The 23,575-nt window shown below is 48.8% G+C and overlaps 1 protein-coding gene and 1 pseudogene across 1 annotated transcript in view; one reads left to right on the top strand and one right to left on the bottom strand.

The window, feature by feature from the left end:
• Nmnat2 (nicotinamide nucleotide adenylyltransferase 2) overlaps positions 1 to 23,575 on the bottom strand; it is a 142,192-nt gene that overhangs the window by 4,309 nt on the left and 114,308 nt on the right. The window contains exons 5-10 of the mRNA XM_005319713.4: positions 21,676 to 21,805; positions 20,185 to 20,265; positions 18,762 to 18,806; positions 14,619 to 14,695; positions 818 to 919; positions 650 to 717 (exon numbers count right to left, since the gene is read on the bottom strand). Of these exons, the coding sequence (XP_005319770.1) occupies positions 650 to 717; positions 818 to 919; positions 14,619 to 14,695; positions 18,762 to 18,806; positions 20,185 to 20,265; positions 21,676 to 21,805 (503 nt within the window). The remainder of the gene's footprint in view (positions 1 to 649; positions 718 to 817; positions 920 to 14,618; positions 14,696 to 18,761; positions 18,807 to 20,184; positions 20,266 to 21,675; positions 21,806 to 23,575) is intronic.
• On the top strand, positions 3,081 to 8,221 carry LOC144367234 (small ribosomal subunit protein eS1 pseudogene; annotated as a pseudogene).

Below are 23,575 nucleotides of genomic sequence, written 5' to 3' on the forward strand. Positions count from 1 at the left end.
TCACTGGATGTTTCTACTTAGGGTTCATGGCAGACACTGTTAACTGGACCCTATTATTTATTATTTCCTTCTTGGTTGTCAATAGAGGCCCCTGAATTGCATCTAGACATTTGGCTGCCAAGGGATAAGGCTGTTTCCTAACCTCCCCCCATCTCTGAGCCTGTGGGATGCAAAGGCAGTTGTATGTGCTGCTCTGAATCAACTTCTTGCCTTGGGCGTCACCTTGCTCTTGCCCAGTGGCTGAGAAAAGTCATCACGGCAGCTGCGGACCAGACTTGGAAGCTCCATGTGAAGAGACCAGAGACCCAATCCCTTTGGATTTCCGGAAGAGGGAACTAAACATCTACCTTATTTAGAACTCTGAATATTGGTTTTATGGCAGCTTCATCCATATCCTTATTAATATCTTGTTTCTTGAGCACCTCAAACCAAGAATCCTCCTCTCCTCTCAAACTAGCTAAGACTATTTAATGTACAATGCCCACTTATAAAAGTAAATGGCTGGGGGCAGATGAGATCCAAAAGAGGGCTGAATGCTGAGGCAGCAAGTGTCCACATGAATTGAAGGGTTTCATTTGACTGAGGAAAGTTGTATGGACACTTGGAAGCCAATTTGATCAAAGTCTGTCTGACCACGTGTCACACGTACCTGCTCTTGGTTGAACTGACAACAGACATGGGATGGTTGATGTCATCCTTCACCACCATGATGTTGTTCTGGGGATAGAGCAGAAAGAGCAGGTTGCTAGCCCCCTCCATTCCTCCTGGGGAAGGGCCACATCACAGAGAAATACCAGGAGGGAGGGAGAGGACTCACTTTATATTTGCGGAGTATTGAGGAGTGATTCATGATTCGATCTGTGTCAGCTGCATCCCGAGGCACCACCACAATCCCAAAGTCCCCAACTATGACCTCCATCTGAGAAAGAGAAAGACAACACTTTGGTGAAAACCATGTTCCCAAGCCCTGACCAAGTGACTTCTATTCTTCCAAGCAGAACTTCAAACTTTAATCCCCAACTTGCCGCCTCAGCCCCACCAGTCAGCAACTTTAAGTGACAACCAGTATAGTGTCAGCAGAATGAGTGGGAACATTGCCCGGCACCCAGAAGATCCTTAATAAATACTTGCGTGTCCAGACAAGACCTCTGCAATTCCTGAGGTTCCTGTTGAGTTCATAATGGTGCAGAAAAACATGAATGACATATACTTCTCACCCAGTAGACACCCTATGTCCAGCAAGGAGCTGTCAGTCCTCAGCTGGGCTCAGGAGAGGGACTAGAGCACCCCTCTTGCCTACCCATTTGAAAGCTGCTGTGGACCCAGGGCAGCCCAAGCAGAGGCGGTATCACTGTGTGCACACATACAGAGACAAGATGGTCATGACTATTACTGGGGTCACTTCTGAGATCACTATAGTAGAATCACTTAATAAGAAATAAACCCTCCTTTCATTGAAAAAATAATAATATTTTTACTTTGTGTTTCTGACTATGGATGCAATACAATCTTAGAAGATCCAGGGTGGCGGGGGCAGGGGGGGAATGAGATATCTAGGTGGTTACTGTTAACATGTTAGTGTATTTCTGCCTAGTGTTTCCCTCTCTACAGGCAGGTGTCTATATCCACAGTGGTATTCTCATGCAAAATTAGTCATTTTATCTGCATTTTTTCATGTAGTATTATATTGTGAGCATTTCCTCACATGAATAAAAATTATTTGAAAACAAGTTTTAACAATCTATATATTTCATTGTCTGCTGCAGCAAGACACTCCATGGTATATGAAACCAGCCCTAAATTGTGGGAAGTATACAGTTACTTCTGATTCTTTTTTTGCAATTGTACATAACACTTTGATGAAGATCGTTATACATAAATCTTTTATCACATCTCTGATTATTTCCTTAGGATAAGGAATAAGATAATTGCATAAAAGGAAATGAACTGGACCTATTTCAAGGTCTTGAAACATATTACCAAGAGGCTTCCTGGAAATTGGTGCCAATTTTTATTTTCAAAGAGCCTGGACATGATGGCATTTGACAGACTTGGATTAGCGTATTACTGTTTAGATCTTGCCAATTATGGATCCCAGATGGTGGAGGGGATGAGGACACAAGTTGCTTCTAGGCAGTGTAGCTTATTGAGCAAGATCTGCTCTGACGGGAAGAGACCCAGATTTCCCCCTGTAATTCTTCAAACCACAAAACCAGACATTCTGGAACATCATAACCCATTCTCCTCTGCTAGAAGATCTTCCTACCCACTGATTTCCATTTGTAGGACTGATTTATGGGATGGTGTGTGTGTGTGCCCATATCCTTGGATTTTTTCTATCCACTTTTGGTGGCTTTCCCCATTGCTCACAACTGGACCTAGAATTGCAACTGGAACTTTGATGTTGCTGAAATAAGGCTTTGAGTACCCGAGGAGGGAAGCTGTGGAGAGAAGTTACCAGTGAGGTGCGGAATATCAGAGCCCTGCCACCTCTCCCAGTTGGAAGATACAGAGCATCCTACCACACACTGCATCTGTTGGAGGTATTCAGATCGGGTAAATTGGCGTCAGATCTTTTGTCCTATAGGCCAGGAATGTTAGGGAGAGCCGGGGCAGGGAGTTGGAGGGGGCTTCAGCTTCTCTTGCCATTGCTTTTAGAATACCACACTGGGATTCACTATGTAGTAACTGATTCTCAAACTTCGCTGCACATTAGAGACATCTGAGGAACTTTAAAAAATCCCCATGCACAGCTCACACCCCAGAGAATAAACTAGAATCTCTCAGAATTGGACCAGGGTCAGTATTTTTAGAAATCTCCAGGTGATTGCAGTGTGCAACCAGATTCGAGAGTCCGTGGTTTACTTACTGAATTAAAACTCTGGAAAAACTGGCATGGCAAAGAGACAGAAAAGAGAGAAGAGGGAGGGGAGAGAGGGGAGGAGAGAAGAGACAGCATCCATCCAAAGGACATACCTGGAGGTTCCTAAACTGCCTGCTTAGGTAGGTGTTTCGAGATGATGGGGTGTAGGTTGCATGATGTAGGATCTGCCTTCCTACTGATTCTGAGAGCTGCGTAGATGTTCGATAAACGGTGCGTGTGATAATGGGACTACTTAAAGTGAGCATTTCAGTTTAAAGCTCAGAGATAACAGCTCAGGATGGCATTGAGTCCTCCTGGGGGAATTCGCCCTGTACGTGACACCCGCCCAGCTACTTCTCTCCACTCAGGACCTAATGACCTGACACCCAATGAATAATTGTGCCAGGATGCTCTGTGGGTGGCAAGCAGATGGAGACCTAGCTGCCTGAGATGTTTCTCATTTCTAGAAACAGGTGGCAGACTTGCCCCTAGGAGTCACAGATGGGCGAGGGAGACAGGGTTCATGAAAAAGACCCCTAGGTTTTAGCAGCTTCTCTGCAGGGCTGCAAGCCTGCTCCTTCGGCCAGACAGTGGGGCATGGGCTTCAATTTCATGCTGGAGGAACAGGGGCGCTAGGTGCTAGGGTGGGTGAAAGGTGCCCTCATTGAGGCCCACCTCCTCGGGGGCTTAGAGATCTGTTCCACCCCCACCTCTGTCTTCACCAGGCCTCCAGACACCACCGCCCTCTCCTGAGCATCCTCCTCCTCTTCCTGGCAGCTCCTTTTTGGCCTCCCTGTGTTGATTCCTCCTCCTCCCTCTGACCTTGAATCACTGGACTCCACCAGACCTCAGTCCTTGGCCCTCTTTCTTTTTCTATCAACACTCACACCCTTAATGATTTCATTCCATTTCAAAGCTTTAGAGACACACTAAAGGCTCTTGAATTAATATTTCCAGCGTAGACTTCTTTCCTGAACTTGAGACTCATGTGACAGCTGCTGTCTTCGCAACATGCCACTTGGCTGGGGTATCTCAAACTTCATACGCCCCTGAGCCTGTGGGCCTGCTAACACAAGTAAATAGACAGCTCTCCCCAAAGAAATGCTTTTCCTAGAGAACTTTTCATTTCTTATAATTGCTCAGAGCAAAGACCTTGGCATTTTCCTTATTTCCTCTTTCTCCCACATCCTACGTTCAGTCCCTAATATAATCCAATTAACTCTATCTTGAAACAAAATGTAAAACTGCTCATTCCTCACTTCTACTCTGTTCCAAATCTCCTCTGGTAGCTGAATAATGACCCCCAAAGACACCCAGGTCCTAATCTCTGGAACCTATGACCTTATATAGCAACAGAGACTTTGCAGATGTGATTTAACCAAGAATCTTGAGATTATCCTGAGTCATATGGGCAGCCCCTAAGGGCAATAAATAATAAGTATCTCCTGTGACACAGGAGAAGATAATGTGAACATGGGGCAGAGAGAGTTTTGAAGATGCTACACCATTGTACTTGAAGATGGAGGAAGGGGCCCGAGTTAAGGAATGCCACAAATGAAGCTCTGTGAAAGTCAAATGGATTGTCCTTAGAGCCTCTGGAGGGAGTGCAGTCTCACCAATACTCAGTTTGGGCTCTTTGAAACCTATTTCACACTTCTGGCTTCCGAACTAGAAGATGATAACTAGGCATTGCTTTAAACTATCAAGTTTTCAGTAATAGCACCTTAATGCAACTCTATTGCCTCTCACTTGAATTGTTCTGGTCTTCCCATTATTCTCTTGCCTTTCACAGTCTATTTCCAACATCCAGACTGATAACATTAAAATATAAGTCAAATTCTACTCCTTCTTGGCTCAAAGCCCTTCACTTAAATACCACCTTTTGGGCAAATGGCCACACTATTTAGACTTGCACCCCTTGTGCACCCATCCCATAGGTCTAAATTCTCATGAGAGTTTCATTTTCATAGTTTTGGGTCTCTGAGCAGCACCACAGTGGTTGGCCAGAACAGATGCCTTAGAGGAGGCAGCAAAAGTGAAGCCAAGAAGAAAGTGCTGGATCCATTTTCTAAGAAAGATTGGTATGATGGCACCCGCTATGTCCGATCTAAGAAACACTGGAAAAGCACTAGTCATAAGGATTCAAGGAACCAAAATAGCATCTGATGGCCTCAGGGGTTCTGTGTTTGAAGTGAGCCTTATTGATCTGCACAATGATGATGATGCATGTAGAAAATTCAAGCTAATTATTGAGAGTGTTTATAGCAAAAGCTGCCTAACTCATTTTCATTAGCATGGATCTTACTGGGGACAAAATGTGCCCCATGGTCAAAAAGTGGCAGACCATAATTGAAGCTACCATTGATGTCAAAACTATGAAGGTTATTTGCTTCATCAGCTCTGTGTTGTTATAGTACTTAAAAATATAGCCTGGGCTAAGGGTGTAGCTCAGTGGTAGAGCACTTATTTAGCATGCATGAGGCCCTGGGTTCTGTCCCCAGGACTGACAAAAGAAAAAAGAAAAAGAAAAGAAAAATCAGCCAACAATCATGTACAGAAAACCTCTTATGCTTTGGCCTGCTCAGAAGATCCTGGAGATGATGGGATTCATGACCAGAGGAGTACAGACAAATGCCTAAGAAGGGGTCAATAAAAAGAATCCAGAAAACATTGGGAAAGACTAAGAAAAGGCTTGCCAATCTCTTAACGTCCGCAACATCTTCTTCATGATGTCTTTGTTAGAAAAGTACAAATGCTAAGGAAGCCCCGTTTGAAGCAGAAAACTCACGGAGCCTCATGGTGAAGGTAGTAGTTCTGGAAAAATTCCTGGAGATGAGACAGCAGCTGAGATTGAACAAGCCAATGGACATGAGCCAGCAGCCCAAGCATCTGTTTGAAATTCAGAATTTTGATACCGACAAGAAGTCTTATTTGTGCAAAAATAAAATGAACAACAAAACAGATTCTCCAGACCTCACCCCAGGGATTTTGAAATCCATCCCTAATCCTTCAGCTGCACACCTGCCTGTGGGGTGCACACACAACCGGTGGCCTAACTGCTGTTACTACTAACACTCTGGCTTGACTCGGGGATAAGGTGAAAATGAGCGACATGTAAGGACAAGTTCCTCAGCATCTCTGGGAATTCCAGCAAGAGAATCCCCTGACCCTTGAAGAATGGTCAGGGCAGACATCTGACCCCAGGAAGCCCAGGGTGTGTAGTCCCTGGATCTGAGCTCTTGCCCCAGCACCTCCTGCAGACCTGGAGAGTTCTCGTGGGTCTTGCCCTTGGGGTTGGGGAGGTGAAGGAGCAGTCAATGCAGCAAGGCCCTCCCGGCTGGCAAACCCCGTTCCCGGCCCATGTGCCCTCGAACTGCCTGACCTGGGTGGGCAGGCCCAGGGCATGGTCTTCTCTCTGTGCTGCACACAATGGCCCTCTCAGTTTAGGCCTGGCCTGCGTCAGCCTCAGGGGTGGGGGGCTGTGCCATTCATCCTGCTTGGACTTCCTGCTCAGGCACAGCTTTGATCATATCTTTTCTTCTGGTCAAAGGTTTCCCAGGGGAGATAGGGATGGCAGGGAGGAGAGGAAGTGGGAGGGGCAGACCCTGCTTCTCCAAATGTGGGGAATCTGAAGGAAGGATATGAGACATGTTGAGGCAGGAAGCAACTTGGCCTTGGGAGAGAGGACACTCGCCCAGGCAGCAAATCTTTAGGAGGAATGTGGGGTTCCCATTGTGACTCCAAGAGGCGGGATTCCAAGGCCTGCCCTGCCGAGCTTCAGGGATGCTTTGGGTGGGTAGATTCCCTGTAGCCTTAGCCAGGCACCTTCCTGGACACTAGGGGTGCAAGGATGGGCAAGGTAGAAATGACTTCCTCTCTAGGCTAGATCACTATCTAGTGGGTGACATTAAGTAAAAGGTCATTTTCAGTTGTATCTACTGTGATGAAGGATGGGGCAAGTTACCTTCCATTGGTGACTAATATCTTGTGGTGGCTAATGGATTATAGGTAACTGGCAAAAACCTGGGCCACAGGCGGCACTGGCGACAGATTATCCTGTGGGCTGAGCTCCTCCAATGGAGTCGTCCCCGGTACCCCGTCATTTTTTTCATTCAGCAAATCTGTACTGAGTATGTGGTAAATTTGTATTGGTGAGCTGGGCACTGTTCTGGTGTTGGTGAACAATACAGGCACTCACTCGTGGACCTTACCTTTGATTGGGAAGCAATAATAAACAGATATATTAAAAAAGAAAACATTTGGCAGATATTAGTACAATATTGATACAGAATAAAATGGCCTTTTTTTTTTTTGGTAAGGGGGATTGAACTATGGGGCACTTGACCACTGAGCCCCATCCCCAGTCCTATTTTGTGTTTTATTTCTAGAGACAAGGTCTCACTGAGTTGCTTAGCACCTTGTTTTTGCTGAGGCTGGCTTTGATCCTCCTGCCTCAGCCTCCTGAGCCACTGGGATTACTGGCGTGGGCCTTTAAATTGCAATGAGAAATGAGAAAGGACTGGGCCCCAGGGCTATCTGGGGAAGAGGCCACCATTCTGCAAAAGCCCTGGGATGGGAAAACTGGAGCACAGAGAGGCAGAATAAATAAACAAGGACCAGATCACAATGAAGATGGGATCTTGTTCCTATTGCAGAGAGAAACCATTTGAGTGTTTTAAACAGGGTTCAAGAGAATCTAAGATACATTGACTTGCCCTGGCAAGTCTACCTGGTAAGATCATCATTCTTAGATCAGGGTTCAGAATCCTGGCCTTCTCTCCCAAACACTTCTCTCTTTTCAAGATACAGAGCCTTGGGCCCACTTGTGGGTCATCTCCAGAGAAGGGATGGTCAGGGGTGAACATGGGCCATCAGTGAGAGGAGGAAGCATTTATTAAAATATCAACCATGAGCCAGACACAATACTAGGAGCTTCATTAATTGTCCCTTTGTCCTTATAACATAACCTCTGTCTTCTGAGACGTGTGTCTCCATTCTCATTTCATGATGAAAAAAAAAACAACACAAGAGTCAGTGAGTTGCGGTGATGTGTCTAAGCTGCAGCTACTAAGTGAATTTGAACCCACTCTGATCTCCCTTAAGGACACTTTCCATTACTTCATGCCTCTTCTGGATCCATTGAGAAGATTCATATTTTAAGCCAGGGGCTGTGGCCCACACCTATAATCCCAGCGACTTGGGAGGCTGAGGCAGGAGGATTGCAAGTTCAAAGCCAGCCTTAGCAACTTAGCAAGGCCCTAAGCAACTCAGCGAGACCCTGTCTCTACATAAAATATAAAATGGGCTGGGGGAATGTGGCTTAGTGGTTAAGTGCCCCTGGGTTCAATCCAAAATACCCCCCAAAATCATATTTTAATGTGTTGAAAAATATTACAATTTGACAATAGTACTCGATCTTATTTGATCTTACTTTTTTCTACTAGCTTACCCTACAGTGAGTTCTCTCAGTTCATTGCTCCACATCACCCCCTACAGTATACAAGGGTGCATTCTTCTGAGTGGATTAAGAAAGGAGGCACAGAGAGAGCTTCCAGAAGCCGCCCGCATGTGGGGAGCTTGGAAGCAGCTGCTCCATCCACCTCCATCCACTGCAGTGGAGAGGCCCGGAGCTGTTCTGGCCCCCGCACTTCTCTGGTGGGAAGGTTGGCTGGCGGGGCCTACTTTGCTCAAGGATGCTCTCAATGCAAATGCAAGGAGGAGCCTTCCGACGACGGGCTTCCCACAGGAAATCACCCGCACTCCCACTGCCAGTTTGGGAGTGTGGGAAGGCAGGGGTTTCCAGACTCAAAGGCCTGAAAACCAACTGCATCTTTCACATGAGAACAACCAGAATCCCCCAGGCAGGAGCTGAGGCTCCTCCCCCAGCCTGTGAATTCAGCAGTGGGCTTATCAGTGGGAGGGGAGCCTAATCCCTGGGATGGAAGAGTCCATCAGGCCTCCCCACCGGAGCTGGGCTGTCTGATCAAAACCATCTGAGCCTGAATCACTGAATGTTTGTCTTTGCTCCATTTATCTAGGGGCCCTGGGATTTCTTGTGGAGTGGCTAATGCCTGAGGCTCTTCCTCTGTTTATTTTCTTTGGTTGTTCTCCCATAGCTGATGGATGTAGGAAGCAGTTAGCCCCTGATGGGTTGGCTGGAAAAATGTAAGGTGCAGCCAATTAGAACCAACCTGTGGAATGTCTTTAAGGAGTGCAAAAAGAGAAAGGGGAAAAAATCAATTCCCTCACTAGCTGATTTCTGGTGCCTGATGTTCCACTTGGAGAGTTTCACTCCTTTGGGATAAATATTGAGGCTTGCTTATTTAAAACACAAATACCCTTGGGACCAGCTAATACAGGTGATCGGTACACTTAATGGTTTTTGCCTGCTTCCTCAAAAGTCCACACCTTTCCAAGTAAGGCCAATAAAGACAACCCTATTTCAACCGGCCAGAACTTTATAGCTGTATGCTCTTGGACAAGTCATGATCCATTTAAACCTCAGTTTCCATATCTCTAAAACAGGAATAGAGACTCCATTTCACCAAAGTGCTCTTAAATGAGATAACCCATGAGATACAAATTGTTTATTGTCTCTGTCTCCCATTAGGAAGTAAAGTCCATGGTCAAAAACTTTGTTTTGTTTTCCTCTGTTACTCCATTTCTAAAACAGTGCCTGTCACTTAGTAGGTAGGTGTTCAGCAAATATTTTAAAATGAATGAATGAATGAATGAATGAATGAAAGACAGCCAACAGTTATTAAATGCTGACTGGATTTGGGAACTCTTATAAATTTTTCATGTTTTATTTCATGCTCTATAAAGGAAAGATATAATAAAAAGGTAGTTTTAGACAGCATGGGCCTCCAGGGCAAATATATGTTTGTATGTTGAAGGACTGATGGAAAGAAGAAATATTAAAATTAGAATTAATTTTCCTGCCTTCCATTATAATATGGTGGACAAAGCAGCTGGGGCATCAGGTCCTCACCCTGAAGGTTTTATGTCGGGAGGGAGTGAGTGTAAACGTTTTCTGCTTCGTGAATCAGTCCTGGCTGACCCCACGGCTCTGGGTCTTGATTCCCCACAGTTCCTGACCATGCCTGGAGACCTGCTTGGGTGCTTGTGAGGGTGCAGGAAGCCAGGATCAGGGCTCTTGTGGGAGACTAGTTCTCTAATAAAGAACCCAGATGGGATGGCATATCGGACTGGGTCCTGATCTGAGCCTGATCCTGGGTCTGGATTTCCATCAGAAATCAAGAATAAAAATGTCCATTACAGGGCCACACAGGAGCTCCTTTGTATTCCCCTTGAAAGAAACTCGATGAATATGTATGGCATTTTCTCCCCGTGGAATGTAAGGGGAAGGGTGTGTCGCTGGTCAGCGAAGGTCAGAATTCACTGTGGGCTCATGGATCTTTGTGACTAATGGGACATGCCATAAGGAATGTGCCTGGAGGGGGTGGAGTGTCCCTTTCCTTGTGAAATCAGATTTCTGGATGGAGAGCTTTGGTTCAAGAAGCCAAGGCAACAGAGAGGGCAAACCTGACTCAGGGAGAGGCTGGGAGAGGCCCTGGCAATGCTGCCATCCAAGAGGCCATTGCAGCTGGTCCTCAGCCTGGGTGAAAAGAAGGCCCTCTGTCTTTCAGCCTTCTTTACAGAGGATGCAGGGCTCCCGTTCCCCCCCCCCCCCCCAGACCTGTTTGAGCCAGGGGCTTCTCCTCTGCCTTGTTTCTGAGAATCCGGCAGAAGACACAAGATGCTGGAAAGTGCTCGGGGGGCCTTGTGCTCTTCTCCCTGCTGTCCTGTTCCCAGCCATGGCAGATGAAGGGCTTTGGGCTCCTGGTCTCTGAGCAGAGGTCTGTGGTCAACAGGTATCATGTGGGCCCCAGGCAAGGAGAGCATGTGTTCTGATAACAGGGTGAAGGAGGGATGAATGAATCCCAAGCAGCTCTCACCTATCTCATTCCCGAGAATCTCATGGTGAGAAATCGAGATCCTTTAAAATGGGCCACTTCCGGGGGAGCCCCTGATGGCGGCGGAACTCGCTCATAGTGTAAGCAGGGCTCACCCTGGAGCGTCTAGAAAGAGGTTCCTTGAAAGGAAGAGGGTTGAGCTCCAACTTTCCCAAATAAGGACAGGGTGGCCTAGCCCTACCCCTATTTCTAGCAGAGAGCCGGAGGCTCTGAAAGAGGAATTGTAGGATAAAAATATTTTGAAGTCAATGGCTTTAAATTCACTGGAGAAATTTCATTAGGTGTCCCGAGGAGAGGAGAGAGACAGGGAAGATTCTTTCAGGATAGAAAGAAGGAAGAAGAGGTTCTGCTGCCCACCCCGCAACTTTGTCACAACAGGAAGAGGCTGGAGTTGGAAGAAGTCTCCCACCCAACAGCACCCGGAGGGCAAAGCCCCCATGAGAACAGCCTGGTGGGCATGGGAGGAGCCCCCTCACCCTCAAGTAGCCACAAAGGCTACCACAGGGGAGAGGTGGTGTCCTTGGTGAATGAGCCTGAAGGACTGTCCTCACATTCAGGTCCCCCAAGAGCCTCTCCCGTCTGCTAATCAGTCATGAATGAGACAAAACCTCTACCATCCTTGAGCGCAGGGACTTGGAATGGAATTTTAACTTGACTTAAATGAATTGAATGTGATATTTTTGGCACACCTCAATTGCAGGCTGAGAGTCACTCACACACATTATGTAAGGAAACGGCTCCTTGGATATTTTTTCCCTCTATCTCAGATGCAATGAGATTCTAAGGACCCCACGGATTGGCTGTGGGTGAGTCAGGGGGATGAGCGATTGGCTGGCAGGTGGGGAGTGGATGCAGGTCTGCTGGAGGCTGAAAGTCCTCCCTGGCCCGCTGTGAGGGGCTGCTTGATCCAGATCCTTCTGCTGCTGCTGTAGTACACCGAATTCTCACCACCCTGGACAGGACAGATAGAGGGGCATTTGTGCCCTCTGAGCAGCCAAACTGGATGTCTTAGGTCTCCAGGGTGACCAACCATCCAACTTGGCCCAACATTGAGGGAGTTTTAAGAATGTAAGACTTTCAGTTTTGCTTTGTTTTATTTTTGCAGAGCTGGGGATCAACCCATGAGAGGCTAGTGCTCTACCGTTGACCTGCACCCCACCTCCAGGACTTCCAGTTTTAAAACTGGGACGAGGTGATCACCTACCTTGTTGTCGGTTCACTATCTTATCCATTCCCGGCTTCCACAGGGTGCTCCAGAATCACCCAACTCAGACTGGGGATTGGGAATGAGATAGGAAGACCCCTTCTCTTTTTGTACAAGCAACCATGAGGGGCTGAAATTCTAGGATTTTCCTTAGGAATCCAGAAAGGCAAGAAAGTTGGGATTGGGACCCGGCCAAGTGACAGAGTGGGGACACATTGGAAGAGGTGAGGACTCTCCACCTTCACTGTCACATTCCTAGAAAATCAACAGCTATTAGTTTCTCTGATTTTCCATATTAACCACTCAACCCTGGTCTCAGCACTGGGGACCGACCAGAAGAGGAGAGACCCGGGCTTTTACTCCTGGTCCTCAAATCTGGGCTCCATCAACACCAAGAGCACCCACCGCTACAGAGGCAAGTAAGAGAACCACATCAGCAGCAATCCAACTGGAGGGCAGACAGAGACAGGCCACTCAGCCAGGGCCCAGTTTATTTTTGGTATCCAGGAAGCCTGCCTGTGCCTGCCATGGAGGCTCCCACAGGTCACTCTTAGCAAATAGCTCCAGGGTTCCTTTAGGCTGCAGTCCAGGCTGCCCAGTGCCTCCTTCTAGATTCCTCCATGAGAGCCAGCCTCCCCTTGGCACGGGGCCCCATGGGCATTGCCCAGCTCTGCCTTGATTCATGGCAGGACCTTGCTGAGAACTTGCACAGAACTTGGTCTGCTGATTGCTTTCACAGTACCTTGTGAAGTAGGGAGAAAGTGAAACTAATTAAGCCACTTAATCCAAAACTCAAAGGAGGTTTAAAATTTCACCTGCAGGAAATTGTTCCAGGGTGGAGGTGAAAGGACTATCATCGGCTTCCCTAGAACCCTCCCGCCTCTCTTGGCTATCCCACCCCTGTGTAGATTAGCATCAGTGCCCTTCAGCTTGAACAGCTAGGTGACATGTGCTGGGCTGGGCACTTTAAATAGACCCTGTCATTTAAGACTTCCAAAACTATACAAGGCAGGTACTATTATTATGCCTATGATTATTAGAGATGGGAAAAACTGAAGCTCAGAATATATTTTGTCATGAGCTGTGGTGGAGTAGAGCTGATATTGAGTCTGATCCTGAAGGTTGCCTCTCTGTCTCTTTCTCCAGAGATACATAAATGTACAGGAAGAGATTTCATATGTATATGTCATGCCTCCTAAGACTTGGGGGCAGGGATTGTATTGTCTATTTTTAAAAATATTTTATTTTTTAGTTGTAGTTGGACACAATACCTTTATTTTTTAAATTTTTTATGTGGTGCTGAAGATGGAACCCAGGGCCTCACACGTGCTAGGCGAGCGCTCTAGCGCTGAGCCCCAGCCCCAGCCCATATTTCTTTAAAATTTCAAAATGCTGTCAATAACATTCCATAGATTTAACAGATATAAAAAATAACTGAGGATCTGGGTGATTCCTAGGGAACCCCCGAATGAGCCCCCCGGCTCCACTTGTTTTACTTACTGACATCTATCACCAGTTTCAGAGATCCTAGGCTAAACAGTCCACTCCTAATAGCTTTGCTATGAATGACACCTCTGATGTAGAAAGGGTTGTCTACATGGTTTTCATAGGTAGCCCAAGCCATTTGAACCCACCGACCCTCCACGTGGGCTTGCATGGATGTCCACTGGGTGACCTTTTGACACCACAGGGCCAAGATGTCACCATGCCTCACACCACCTTGCTTCTTTACTCTGTAAATACCCTACACTCTTTCAGACTTGGGGCTCCTGCTCCTCAGATTTGGCTATCTCGTTAATTAACCATTCCTGCAAAACTCATCATTTCTGTGATTGGCATCTGAGCTGTGGGCCACGGGGGCCTCATGGGTTCCCTCACCAGAGGAGCTGGAGGATTTACACAGCACAGCAAGTTCATTTAAAAAAACACAAAGTCTGGAATTGCCGCCCTGGTAATTCCATTTGCTTGGGGCTGGAGGTTGGGAGCTAGCCTGGGCTCAGGCTACCAGACAAATTAAGGAGAAAGAGAAAAAAGGAGTTCATGTGAGAAGGGAGGAATTTATGAATCAGGCTGGTGTTAAGCTATCTCCACAAGAGCTTCTAAGTGGGGTAAGTTTAACGGCTTCTTTCCAAGTCAATTGCCAGAGGATCCTCCTGACCTTTTACCATTATCATCTCCCCTCTTGACCCCTTTTCTCTCATCAGTGGTATTCTAGGGGGTGCATTTTACGACCTCTTCAGAAGGAATCAAAGGAAAATAAAACACACACTACAATCTCCAAAGGGCAAAGGGATTTTTTTGATCCTTCCTTTCCCACCCCCGCTTACACACACCCTAAGCCCCACTTGGAGCCTGGTGTTCTGAACACCATGTTTTTCCCCAGGAGTTTCATGGGAACAACCCCAAGGAGCAGCTTAGCATGGGGTGGGTGAGAATTTTCTTCCATAGGGATGTGCATGGATCGCCCTCTTGGGAGCTCAGGGGAGGCAAGCGTTTCTAGTTGGAGGAGGGAAGACCAAAGTCAAGTGTCTCCTCCCCATCCCAGGTATGTGGGGCCCCAGAACCTGCTACTCACATCTGCCTCGTTCCAGAGCCCTGGGATGCAGAAGGACTCCAGCAGGTCACTGCCACACAGCAGCAAGATCCGCAGCTCTGAGGAGGGAGCAAAGTTGGCAGAGGGAGTAAGAGAAGGCCTGGGAGTACTCCGCTTTGCCTTCCTCCTTCATGAACCCAGACGTCCCGCACTCTGGCCCTGGGGGCTGCACAGCCCAGGGCTCCCAGCAGCCCGTGCCAGGGTATAGCAGTGCAGGAACCTCCCTCCTGCTGGGGCTCATTTACAGGTCACCCTTGTCTCCCAAGGAAATTACTCACATGGGGAGAGTGGAGCACAAGGGTGGCCCACTGTCCCTACCGCCCAGAGCACAGGTCTTTCTGGGCTAAACCAGAATGGCTGGTCACCCCAAGAGACCTAGCAGAGACTGGGCCAGCAACAGGCATGGCCACTGTCATCAGCAATAGGCTGGAGACAGTGAGGCTGAGGCCCCCTCCCCTCCCCTCCCCAGGCTCTTCCCAGCACCCTGACTTCCTGCTTCTCAGTTGTTTTCCTTCCCTCATTAAGCCCACTCTGCATTCTCCCCGTGAGACCCACTGTCATTTTTAAACAGGCAGTAAACTGAGCCATGGGGAAAGAAGAATCCAGGGAATCTTGTAACACCGTGGGGGAAAGCCCTCTGCCCAGGATGTGGCTCAGGATGGTGTTTGCTCATGGGTCCCAGGCAGCCCAGACTCTCATGTCAAGAGGCCAAGCTTGCTGCTTGAGGTGGTGCACTCTTGGAATCCCAGTGACTCAGGAGGCTGAGGCAGGAGAATCTCAAGTTCAAAGCTAGCCTCAGCAACTTAGCAAGGCCCTAAGCAACTTAGCAAGACCCCATCTCAAAATAAAAAGGGCTGGGGATGTGGTTCAGTGGTTAAGTGCCCCTGGGTTCAATCCTGAAGTATTTAAAAAGAAAAGAAAAAAAAAAAAAAAGCCCAGGCTATCAGGCCTCTTGTCTAATGAGCTCTCCTGCTGAGGGCTCTGCCTTCCTTAGACCCCACAGCTAGATAAGGACAGGTGTCCAGATGGTTCCGAAGCAGGTGGAAGGCTGCTTGGCTGACAACAGATGGTGCCAGCATGGCATCTCATTGTCCCAGGGTCTGCGCAGTCTGCGGACCTCACTGAGGGCTAGAATCTTAACTCCTCAATATTCCTGCATTTTCCCTGTGTACTGCAATCTAGTGAACAGTTATGTGCAGGAACCTTAATTAATTTTTTATATTTCCTGATAGAGTGACTGGAATGCAGTAGGCGCTCAGACTTGGCGAGTGAATGAGCCAACAACGAGCTGACGCAGAGGCCACGCAGGCTGCCTGGAGCTTCCCCCACCTGCCTTGGTGCCTATCTATGGTACTTCCGCTCTTGCAGCACGGGGTGCCTGGGGAAATGCTTGCCCAGTTGGTGGCATCTCCCCATCCATGTCATCACATGGACTTGCTGGCCCATCTACCCCCACTGTGGAGGTGACCGGGCTTGGTATTGCAGAGAAGATCCAGATGGGTGCATCCCTGGAATCTGCTGTTCCCTGGAGCCATGCAGAGTTCCAAGTCAGTTCTCTGTTGAAAACCAGAGGCTCTGAAACTCTGGCTGCCTGATGGTTCAGTTCAGTGGCCATATCCAGAGTATGTACTGGTCTTGGCTTTCCCTACGTCAGTGCTTCTTAGCTGGGGGCAATTTTACAATCGCCAAGAGCAATTTGGTAGTGTCTGGAAACATCTTTGGTGGTCGAGATTTGGAAGGAGAGGAGTTTGCTCCTCTCATGTAGTGGATAGAGACCTGGGACGCTGCTGAATACCCTACAGTGCCCAGGACAACTCCTGCAACACAGAATTGTCTTTCCCAAACATCGGTAGTGCCAAGGTTGAAAACCCTGCTTACAGCCATGAAAATGAATCTTCCTATTCCCAAGACAGGGACTCACGTTCTCACCCAAGTATAATGTGTGATATTTTCATGAGTCAAAGCACCAAATAGTTAGAGTGAGGTCTTTGTCTTTTCTTGCAGGTCACCTACAGGCAGCCCTGGCAGGACTTGAAGTCCCATGTGCAACCACTGGAGGGCAGCAGTGATTTCTCCCGGTTTATTGGAAGAGCCTCCAGTTTCCTGCCCAGGAGCCCCTGGCCTGGGGCAGCCCTGGAGGAGCAGCCTGCTGTTAGGAATGTGGAAATGGGATCACAGGTGCTGAAGGAGCTGGAAGATGGCTTTTCCTTGTGAAGTGTGCAAGAGGATTTTAAAAAGCGGGACTTGTGAGTCCCAGGGCCCGAGGCAGGGTGGCTCCCTTCTTGCTCTGCTGAACCCTGCCTCCTTCCCCAGTTCACCCTGATCCAGGACCAGGAGCCAGGATGAGACCTCTCCCTCCACACTCCCTGCCCAGGAATCCCAGCTATGTGCAGACCAGGCCCTGTGGCCCATCCCGGCTCTCAGGGCACCCCAAAGCAATGGCTACCTGGGCCACACCTTGAGTCCATCTGACAGTAGTGGACACAGCTCTCCTTTCTCAGAACCTAAGAGTTCTTCCTCCCCTACGGCCTTCCTGTCAGATACTGGCAGACCCCTTCTCTCTCAGGGAGCAGAGGTGGGTGGGTGGCCAGAGCGTTAAGGACCCATCTCCAGCTCCATCTACAGGCAGTGACTACAGGCTCACCATGCAGCTGGGAGTGAGAAGATATGCACTTGGGCCTGGCGACCTCTGCCTTTCACAGGGCTACTGTGAGCTAATGTAAGTGAAGGCACAGGGCAACGGCAGGGCACTGTGTACACATGCACCCACAGCCATGGTGCCCTCTGAAGGGGAGGGGCATCTCCCTGAGCTGGGCAGGATGGCCCAATACAGAGCCCGGGTGCTGCAGGGAGGTAGAACATCTTCACTCCCATCTCTGCCTTGGGATGCTCTGGGGCTCTCAAACCTGGAGCCAAGCTCCCCTGCTTATTTAGGGGAGCACCCAAGGAAGCCAGGTGCTCCTTCCTGCAGCCTGAGACTGTGATGTATGGATGAGTAAAAGATATTAAAACATAGTAAGATAATTAGGAAGTGAGGAGTATTCATTATCTTTGTTTTTAACACAATTTATTTAACCGTAAGTTATTATAACTTAATTTTTTAGTAACGATTCTGTTTAATAATTGTTTTGCAAAATTCCTTAAAATTTTTCACATGGTTCAAGCAAGCCAATATGAGCCAACTCAGGCACACCAGTGTGTATCTGATCAGAGAGCAAGACCCAGAGAAGCACCTTGAAATGATGTCACAACTCCTGGCCCTCTTAGGAGATCCCGGAGGGTCTCAGGTACATCCCCAGGCTTCAGGACCATGGTAGGAGCTGTCACTTAGGCCCTGAGAGAGCAGAGCAGCAGCAGAAGATGTCTAAAAAAATCTTTTCAGCTGGAAGTTTAAGACTGGATGTGTTTGTTGGACATTCAGTGTCCTCTCATTCCAGAGATCCAGGCATCCCTGTTGTCACTGTCCCTCCCTGTCACCTGAGACCTCTACCAGCTCCAGCTCCACTGACTGCCCCCTTCCCCAGCTCAGGCACTTGGACCCTCATTGTGTCTCCTACCGTGGAACCCTGGAGAGATTTCAGTTTGCTGAGTGACTTTCTGACTTACAGGTTCCTTCTCATCCTGGCAGCTCCGTGCAACTGCCCTCTACCTGCTCTGGCTTTGGGTTGGGCACAGGGCCTCACAGAGACAGGGGGGTGCCTTCGCCCAGCCCAGGGCTGCAGGGAGGCTGAAGAGGTGATTGCCACCCCTCCTTTCTCTGCCTTCAAGCACTAAAAACCTCTGATATGGAAGGCAGGTGACTCTTGGGCCTGATCGTATGCAGTGTCTGTGGTCAAGAGAAAGGTCCCTTCCGCTGGCACAAAGCTCAACTCTCATTCTTTTAGATGAGGGAGGGGAGGCTCTGAAGGAAAACTGCCACTTGATCCAGTCCTACCTCCAGGGGACTGGCCTGCGTCTGGGCAGGAGATGTTGAAGGGAAGCTACGTAAGAATGGGATCTCAGCCTGGGAAAGAGCACTCTTTAGAGAACAGATCCTGCTGCGAACCCTGCAAGTCTCTGTCCTGCCCACGGTGCCACGCGTGGATGCAGGTGGCCCCACTGCCCCATTTTTGCACCCCCACTCACCTATCTCCTCGTACCGCATCACGGTGCCCAGATTGGCGTTCTCATCTGAGGAGGAAAGAAAGAGGGGCACAGAGACATCAGGGAGGGAGACCCCCTTGGATAGGAGCATCTGGGATGGGATGGGGGGACCGTGCCTCCTTGCACAGGGGCATCTGAGGAGAGAGTGGGGCCCAGGCTGGCCCACAATGGACAGGGAGCGTGTCCTTCCATTCCCCGAGCAGGACTTCATATTTCTGGGATTTTCAGAGCGAGACCCCTTCCTGGGGAACCATTGATGAGAAGGTGCCCGCACACGCGCAGTATCTTACGGAGGCTTCCCCAAACCAATAGCCTCAAAACTCAGGGGGACAGCTTTGGAGTCACAGGAGGCTGCCCTCCTCCTTGAGGGCTACCTGGTTTAAAGAGCCAGGAAACTTGGGGACATTGTCATTTTTGTGTGGCAGAGCGTAGTGACAGCACAAAGCAAGATGTGAAAGCAGAGCCTCTGGCGTGACGCTTTCTCACCCGTGCCTCCCCGCCTCCTGAGTTCTTTTTCATCATGCCTGAAACTGGAAACCTCAAAAATGGGGGAAGTCAGCTCCCAAGAACCAAGGGATCAAAGTCCGGGGCTTAGGGTCTGCAGTTAAATTGAGGGTTCACAGAAGAAAGTCCCAGGGACTCTGATGCTCTCCTCCATGAGGAGCTTTGGGGGAACAGGCAAAAGACAGAGCTGAAGGGAAAAGCTCATGCCTCTTGTAGGACAGGCACTGCCAGCCAGGGGCAGATTGTGACCTGTGGACAGTTTCTTGATCAAAACCCTTTAGGTGGACAGACACATTCTGTGGGGTGTGGGATAAGGAATGAGCACAGCCTGGAGGAGGGCAAAGGCCGTGAAATCTGCCCAGGCAGCAAGACCAGGGGGCCATGCCTTTTGGGATCCCATCACAGACTGGCACCGTGAGCCTGGAATAGTCCTGCTCACCTCTTCCAGCCATTGCTCTATAAATGGTCACCCGACCATAAGTTGTCTTGGTCTATTTAGGCTGCTATGACAAACGCCATGAACTGGGTGGCTTCAAACAGAAGTGTATCTGTCACCATTCGGGAGGCTGGGGAGTTCAAGATCAAGGTGCTGGCCGACGTGGTGACGGGTGAGGACGTGTTTCTTGGTTCATGAACAGCACCCCTCACTGGATCCTCACCATGGAGCCTCTTTGGTGAGGGCAGAGATCTCACTCCTGAGGGCTCCACTTGGGGCCTAATCACCTTCCAAAGGCCCCCTCTGCCTAAAACTGTCACCTTGGGGGTTAGAATTTCAATGTTATCTATTTTAGAGGGACCCAGACATTCAGATCAGAGCGTAGGTGCTTGTGGGTATTTGCTGATGACCGGAGGGAGGAGACAAAGGAAACAGGACGGGAAAAGAAGACCATGGCTCCCTTACCTACGAAGGTGAAGCGCTCCACGGGTGGGCGGACACAGCAGATCCGGCTGAGGCTTTCTCCCACCTTCCCCAAGATCTTGGCTACGGGAGAGAGCAAGACAGACAGGGACAGAGGGAGAGAACCACTCACAACTTACACCTGGGGCCCACTGTCAACAGGAGGGGTGCACTGGGGGTGGGGGGTAGGGCTGGGAGCGGAAGGCAGAAGGAGGGTGGAGAGAAAGAACAGAAAGATCACAACAAAAGTTCCATCTCCTTGATCACAGCCCAAGGTGAACACAACGCCTAAGCATGGTGAGCCACAGACTGGAATCTATTTCCTAGTCATGGTCATGACCCTTTTGAAAACTTGGAAAACTCAGAAGAGGAAAATATATAAAGAGGGAAACAAAAAGCAGCCCTAATCCCACCTCCAGAGATAATCACCACTAACATGTTGGTGTAGTGATGATTTTCCTCCATGTTTAAAATGTATGTTTGCAGGTGTCTCGACATAAGTGAACAGATGCTATGTTTTTAAAGGGTATTTGTGCTATTGGCTTTTCTCATTTTTATATCGTGAGCATTTCCTCGCTGGGTTTGTCGTGAGTCTATCCTTAGGACAGGCTCTATCCACTGGACAGTAAGTAACACCCAAATCTCATCTGGCTGAGAGAGATCTGGTATTCAATTATCTCTCTGGGCTCCAGTCCAGAAATTTTTTCTGAGCTCCCACAAGTAGCTGAATGCAAACTGAGATTCTGACTCTTTGCAAATTACCCAGTTTATAATAGACCAAAATATGACAGCTTATGATCCCTAGGCTTGAAAAGCAGTAGTATCTGACTCTTGGAATTGCCTAGAATAATTTGAGTGTGTACCTTAGAGCCTGACAGTACTTAGTATGAACTCTAGCCCTTTGACCATAGGCAATTAGCAACCTGTACTGTGAATCTCCGTTTTGTATTAGTGAATGGGATATAGCACCTGTGGGTAGAATCACTGCGGTGAATGAGAACATATAGAAAGCTCTGCGCACTGTTCAGACACACAGTATTTGGTGGTCAGTAAGTGCTGGTGGCCTTTGTTCTCTGTCTAATGAGGTGACTAAAAGTGCCTGGGTATGGATCCTGTCCCTGCCACTTCCTCACCGTGTGACCTTGTGCAAGACCTTCGACCTCCCTGGCAGAGGCAGAGAAAAATGCTCCCTTTTGTATATTTAATTTCTAGTTAATGTAATTCTATTTAAATGCACAAGAAGATTGCACACCATCATCTCTCTCTCTCTCTCTCTCTCTCTCTCTCTCTCTAATGGTGATGCTCTCTATTAACAGTTCTGAAAGCACAGTTCATGGACCAGTAGCATCAGCATTATCTTATTAAAAATACAAATCCTCCTCCCTCTCCCAGGCCTACTGAATCAAATTCTGGGTCGGGCCCCGCTGTGAGTGTTTTAGCGAGCCCTCTAAGTGATTCTGAAGATTGAAACGAACTGTACCAACATTCTCCTACCTGCAGTGGGCTTGGCGGGCACGTTGCTGTTGTTCTGGTAAATGGGCTGGGGGGTCTCATGTTGGGGCTGTCCGATCACAGGTGTCATGGAAGGTGTGTTGACATTGGAGAGGATGCAACCAGTCACCCTCTAGGGAGAAGGAGAAGGACTGAGTCTGTGACATTAGCTAAGTGACTTTGAAAAGCGTTTCCCAGTTATCTCCAAATGGTCATCAGTTTGTCCATCACAGTTGAGGGAGAGCCCTGGGCATCAGTTCTAGATCCAACTGCACCATGTAGTCACTAGGCTGTCAGGTGACAGGGATGCTCAGAGGAAAAAGCATGGGATATGTCACTATACAAACACAGATTCAAATCTGGGCTCTGCCTCCCTTGAGCTACATGACGTTGGACAGTTACTTCATCTGTCCTGAGTCTCAACTCAAGTCTAACAATTTACCTGCCTTTTTGACTGTGGTAGGATTACTGAGCACATGCATTGTGCCTATGGAGGGCTTGACAGATGGCAGAAACTTTGTGAGCGTCAGCCGAAAGGACAACCTTCTGTGTCTCGTGAATATCGGCTCTCCCTGCCTGCTTCATGGGGCTCAGATGAGATCATGTCTGCAAAAGGGCTCCGTGAGCTTGGGAAAGGTCATGCAAACACGAGGTACTATGGCCACCTGCAGCCTCTTCAGGCCAGAGATGTCAATAACACAGCCAAGCAAGAGAGCAGCGCCAGGCAGAATGGGCTGTGTTGGTGTTGCAGGAAGCGAGTGGGTGGGTTCTGAGCCCTCTCTGGCCTGTTCAGTGGCGTGAATACACATTCCAGAGCCAAGCGGAAATTCGATGTGTATTCTTCATTATCCTGTGCTATCAGGCCTGCTGCTTTCCTCCAGGGCTGCAGAAAACATAGAGCTGATCACACAGCATTCTTCACAGCTGACCCAGAAGCAACCCTCCCTCACCCAGAGTGAGTGGGAGAAAAGCTATGGTGCAGCAGAAACAAAGGGCCAGTATTCAGTCCCTTAGCTTCACAAGGGCCACTTCTTACTCAGGATCCTTCCCCTGAAGGCAGCATCTGGAGAGCGATGGTGCCCACCACCCACTCCCACCCACCACTCTTTCTGGATCAGAGTCCTGCAGTGTTAAAGAATCCCCAAGTTCCAAGGCTGGGATGATGGTCTGAGCACCTCTCCCACAGCCACCCTGCAGGCAGAATGGCTCGCAAGTCCTTTTGGGCCCTGGAAAAGCAGCCTGTGTCTTGTGGGGGAACCTGTCACTTTTGTCATGCTCCTCATAGGCAAAGGTCACAGCAGCATGCAGCCACATCTGGGAGCCAGCTGGGGCTGTGGACTCCGATCTTCTCAGTCTCTTTGTGGGTTTCTCTGCCCAGCTGTGCTGATGGAGTAGGAGCGTGGTCTGCCTCCTTTTGTTATTCTTTTACCACCAGAAAAGAAAGTGGCACATTTTCTCATTTAATAACGGGTCTGGTTATTAACTAGCTGAGGAATTTCTCCCCCTTGCTGGACAAACCCCACTGAATTCTTCTCTCCCAGAGAAGAAAATGGCTGACAGTATGTCCCGCCCCCACCCTTGTCAACTCCCAGTGGCTCAGAGACCTCTCCAAACAGCCCCGAGCGCCTGTCTCTCTGACACATCTCTTCTCCATGCCAGGAGCACTGGCCTCACACCACAACTGGGAAGGCTCAGGGGGATTGGGAAGCGGCTCCGAGCTTCTGCTCCAAGGCAGGGGACCATCTGTGACCTAAATGGTCAGCCAGCCTCTGCCCATCAGCCAGAAGCAGCTGGGGCTTCTGGCTGAGTTTCTCTGGTCCAGACTCATGCTTTGGGCAAGAGTGAAAGAGGGAGTGTCCAGGAAGCCCGGTCATTTGGACAACAAAACAGCAGCCAGGCTTAA

This window comes from Ictidomys tridecemlineatus, chromosome 10 (assembly GCF_052094955.1).
Source record: "Ictidomys tridecemlineatus isolate mIctTri1 chromosome 10, mIctTri1.hap1, whole genome shotgun sequence".
In the NCBI taxonomy this organism is placed as follows: domain Eukaryota; kingdom Metazoa; phylum Chordata; class Mammalia; order Rodentia; family Sciuridae; genus Ictidomys; species Ictidomys tridecemlineatus.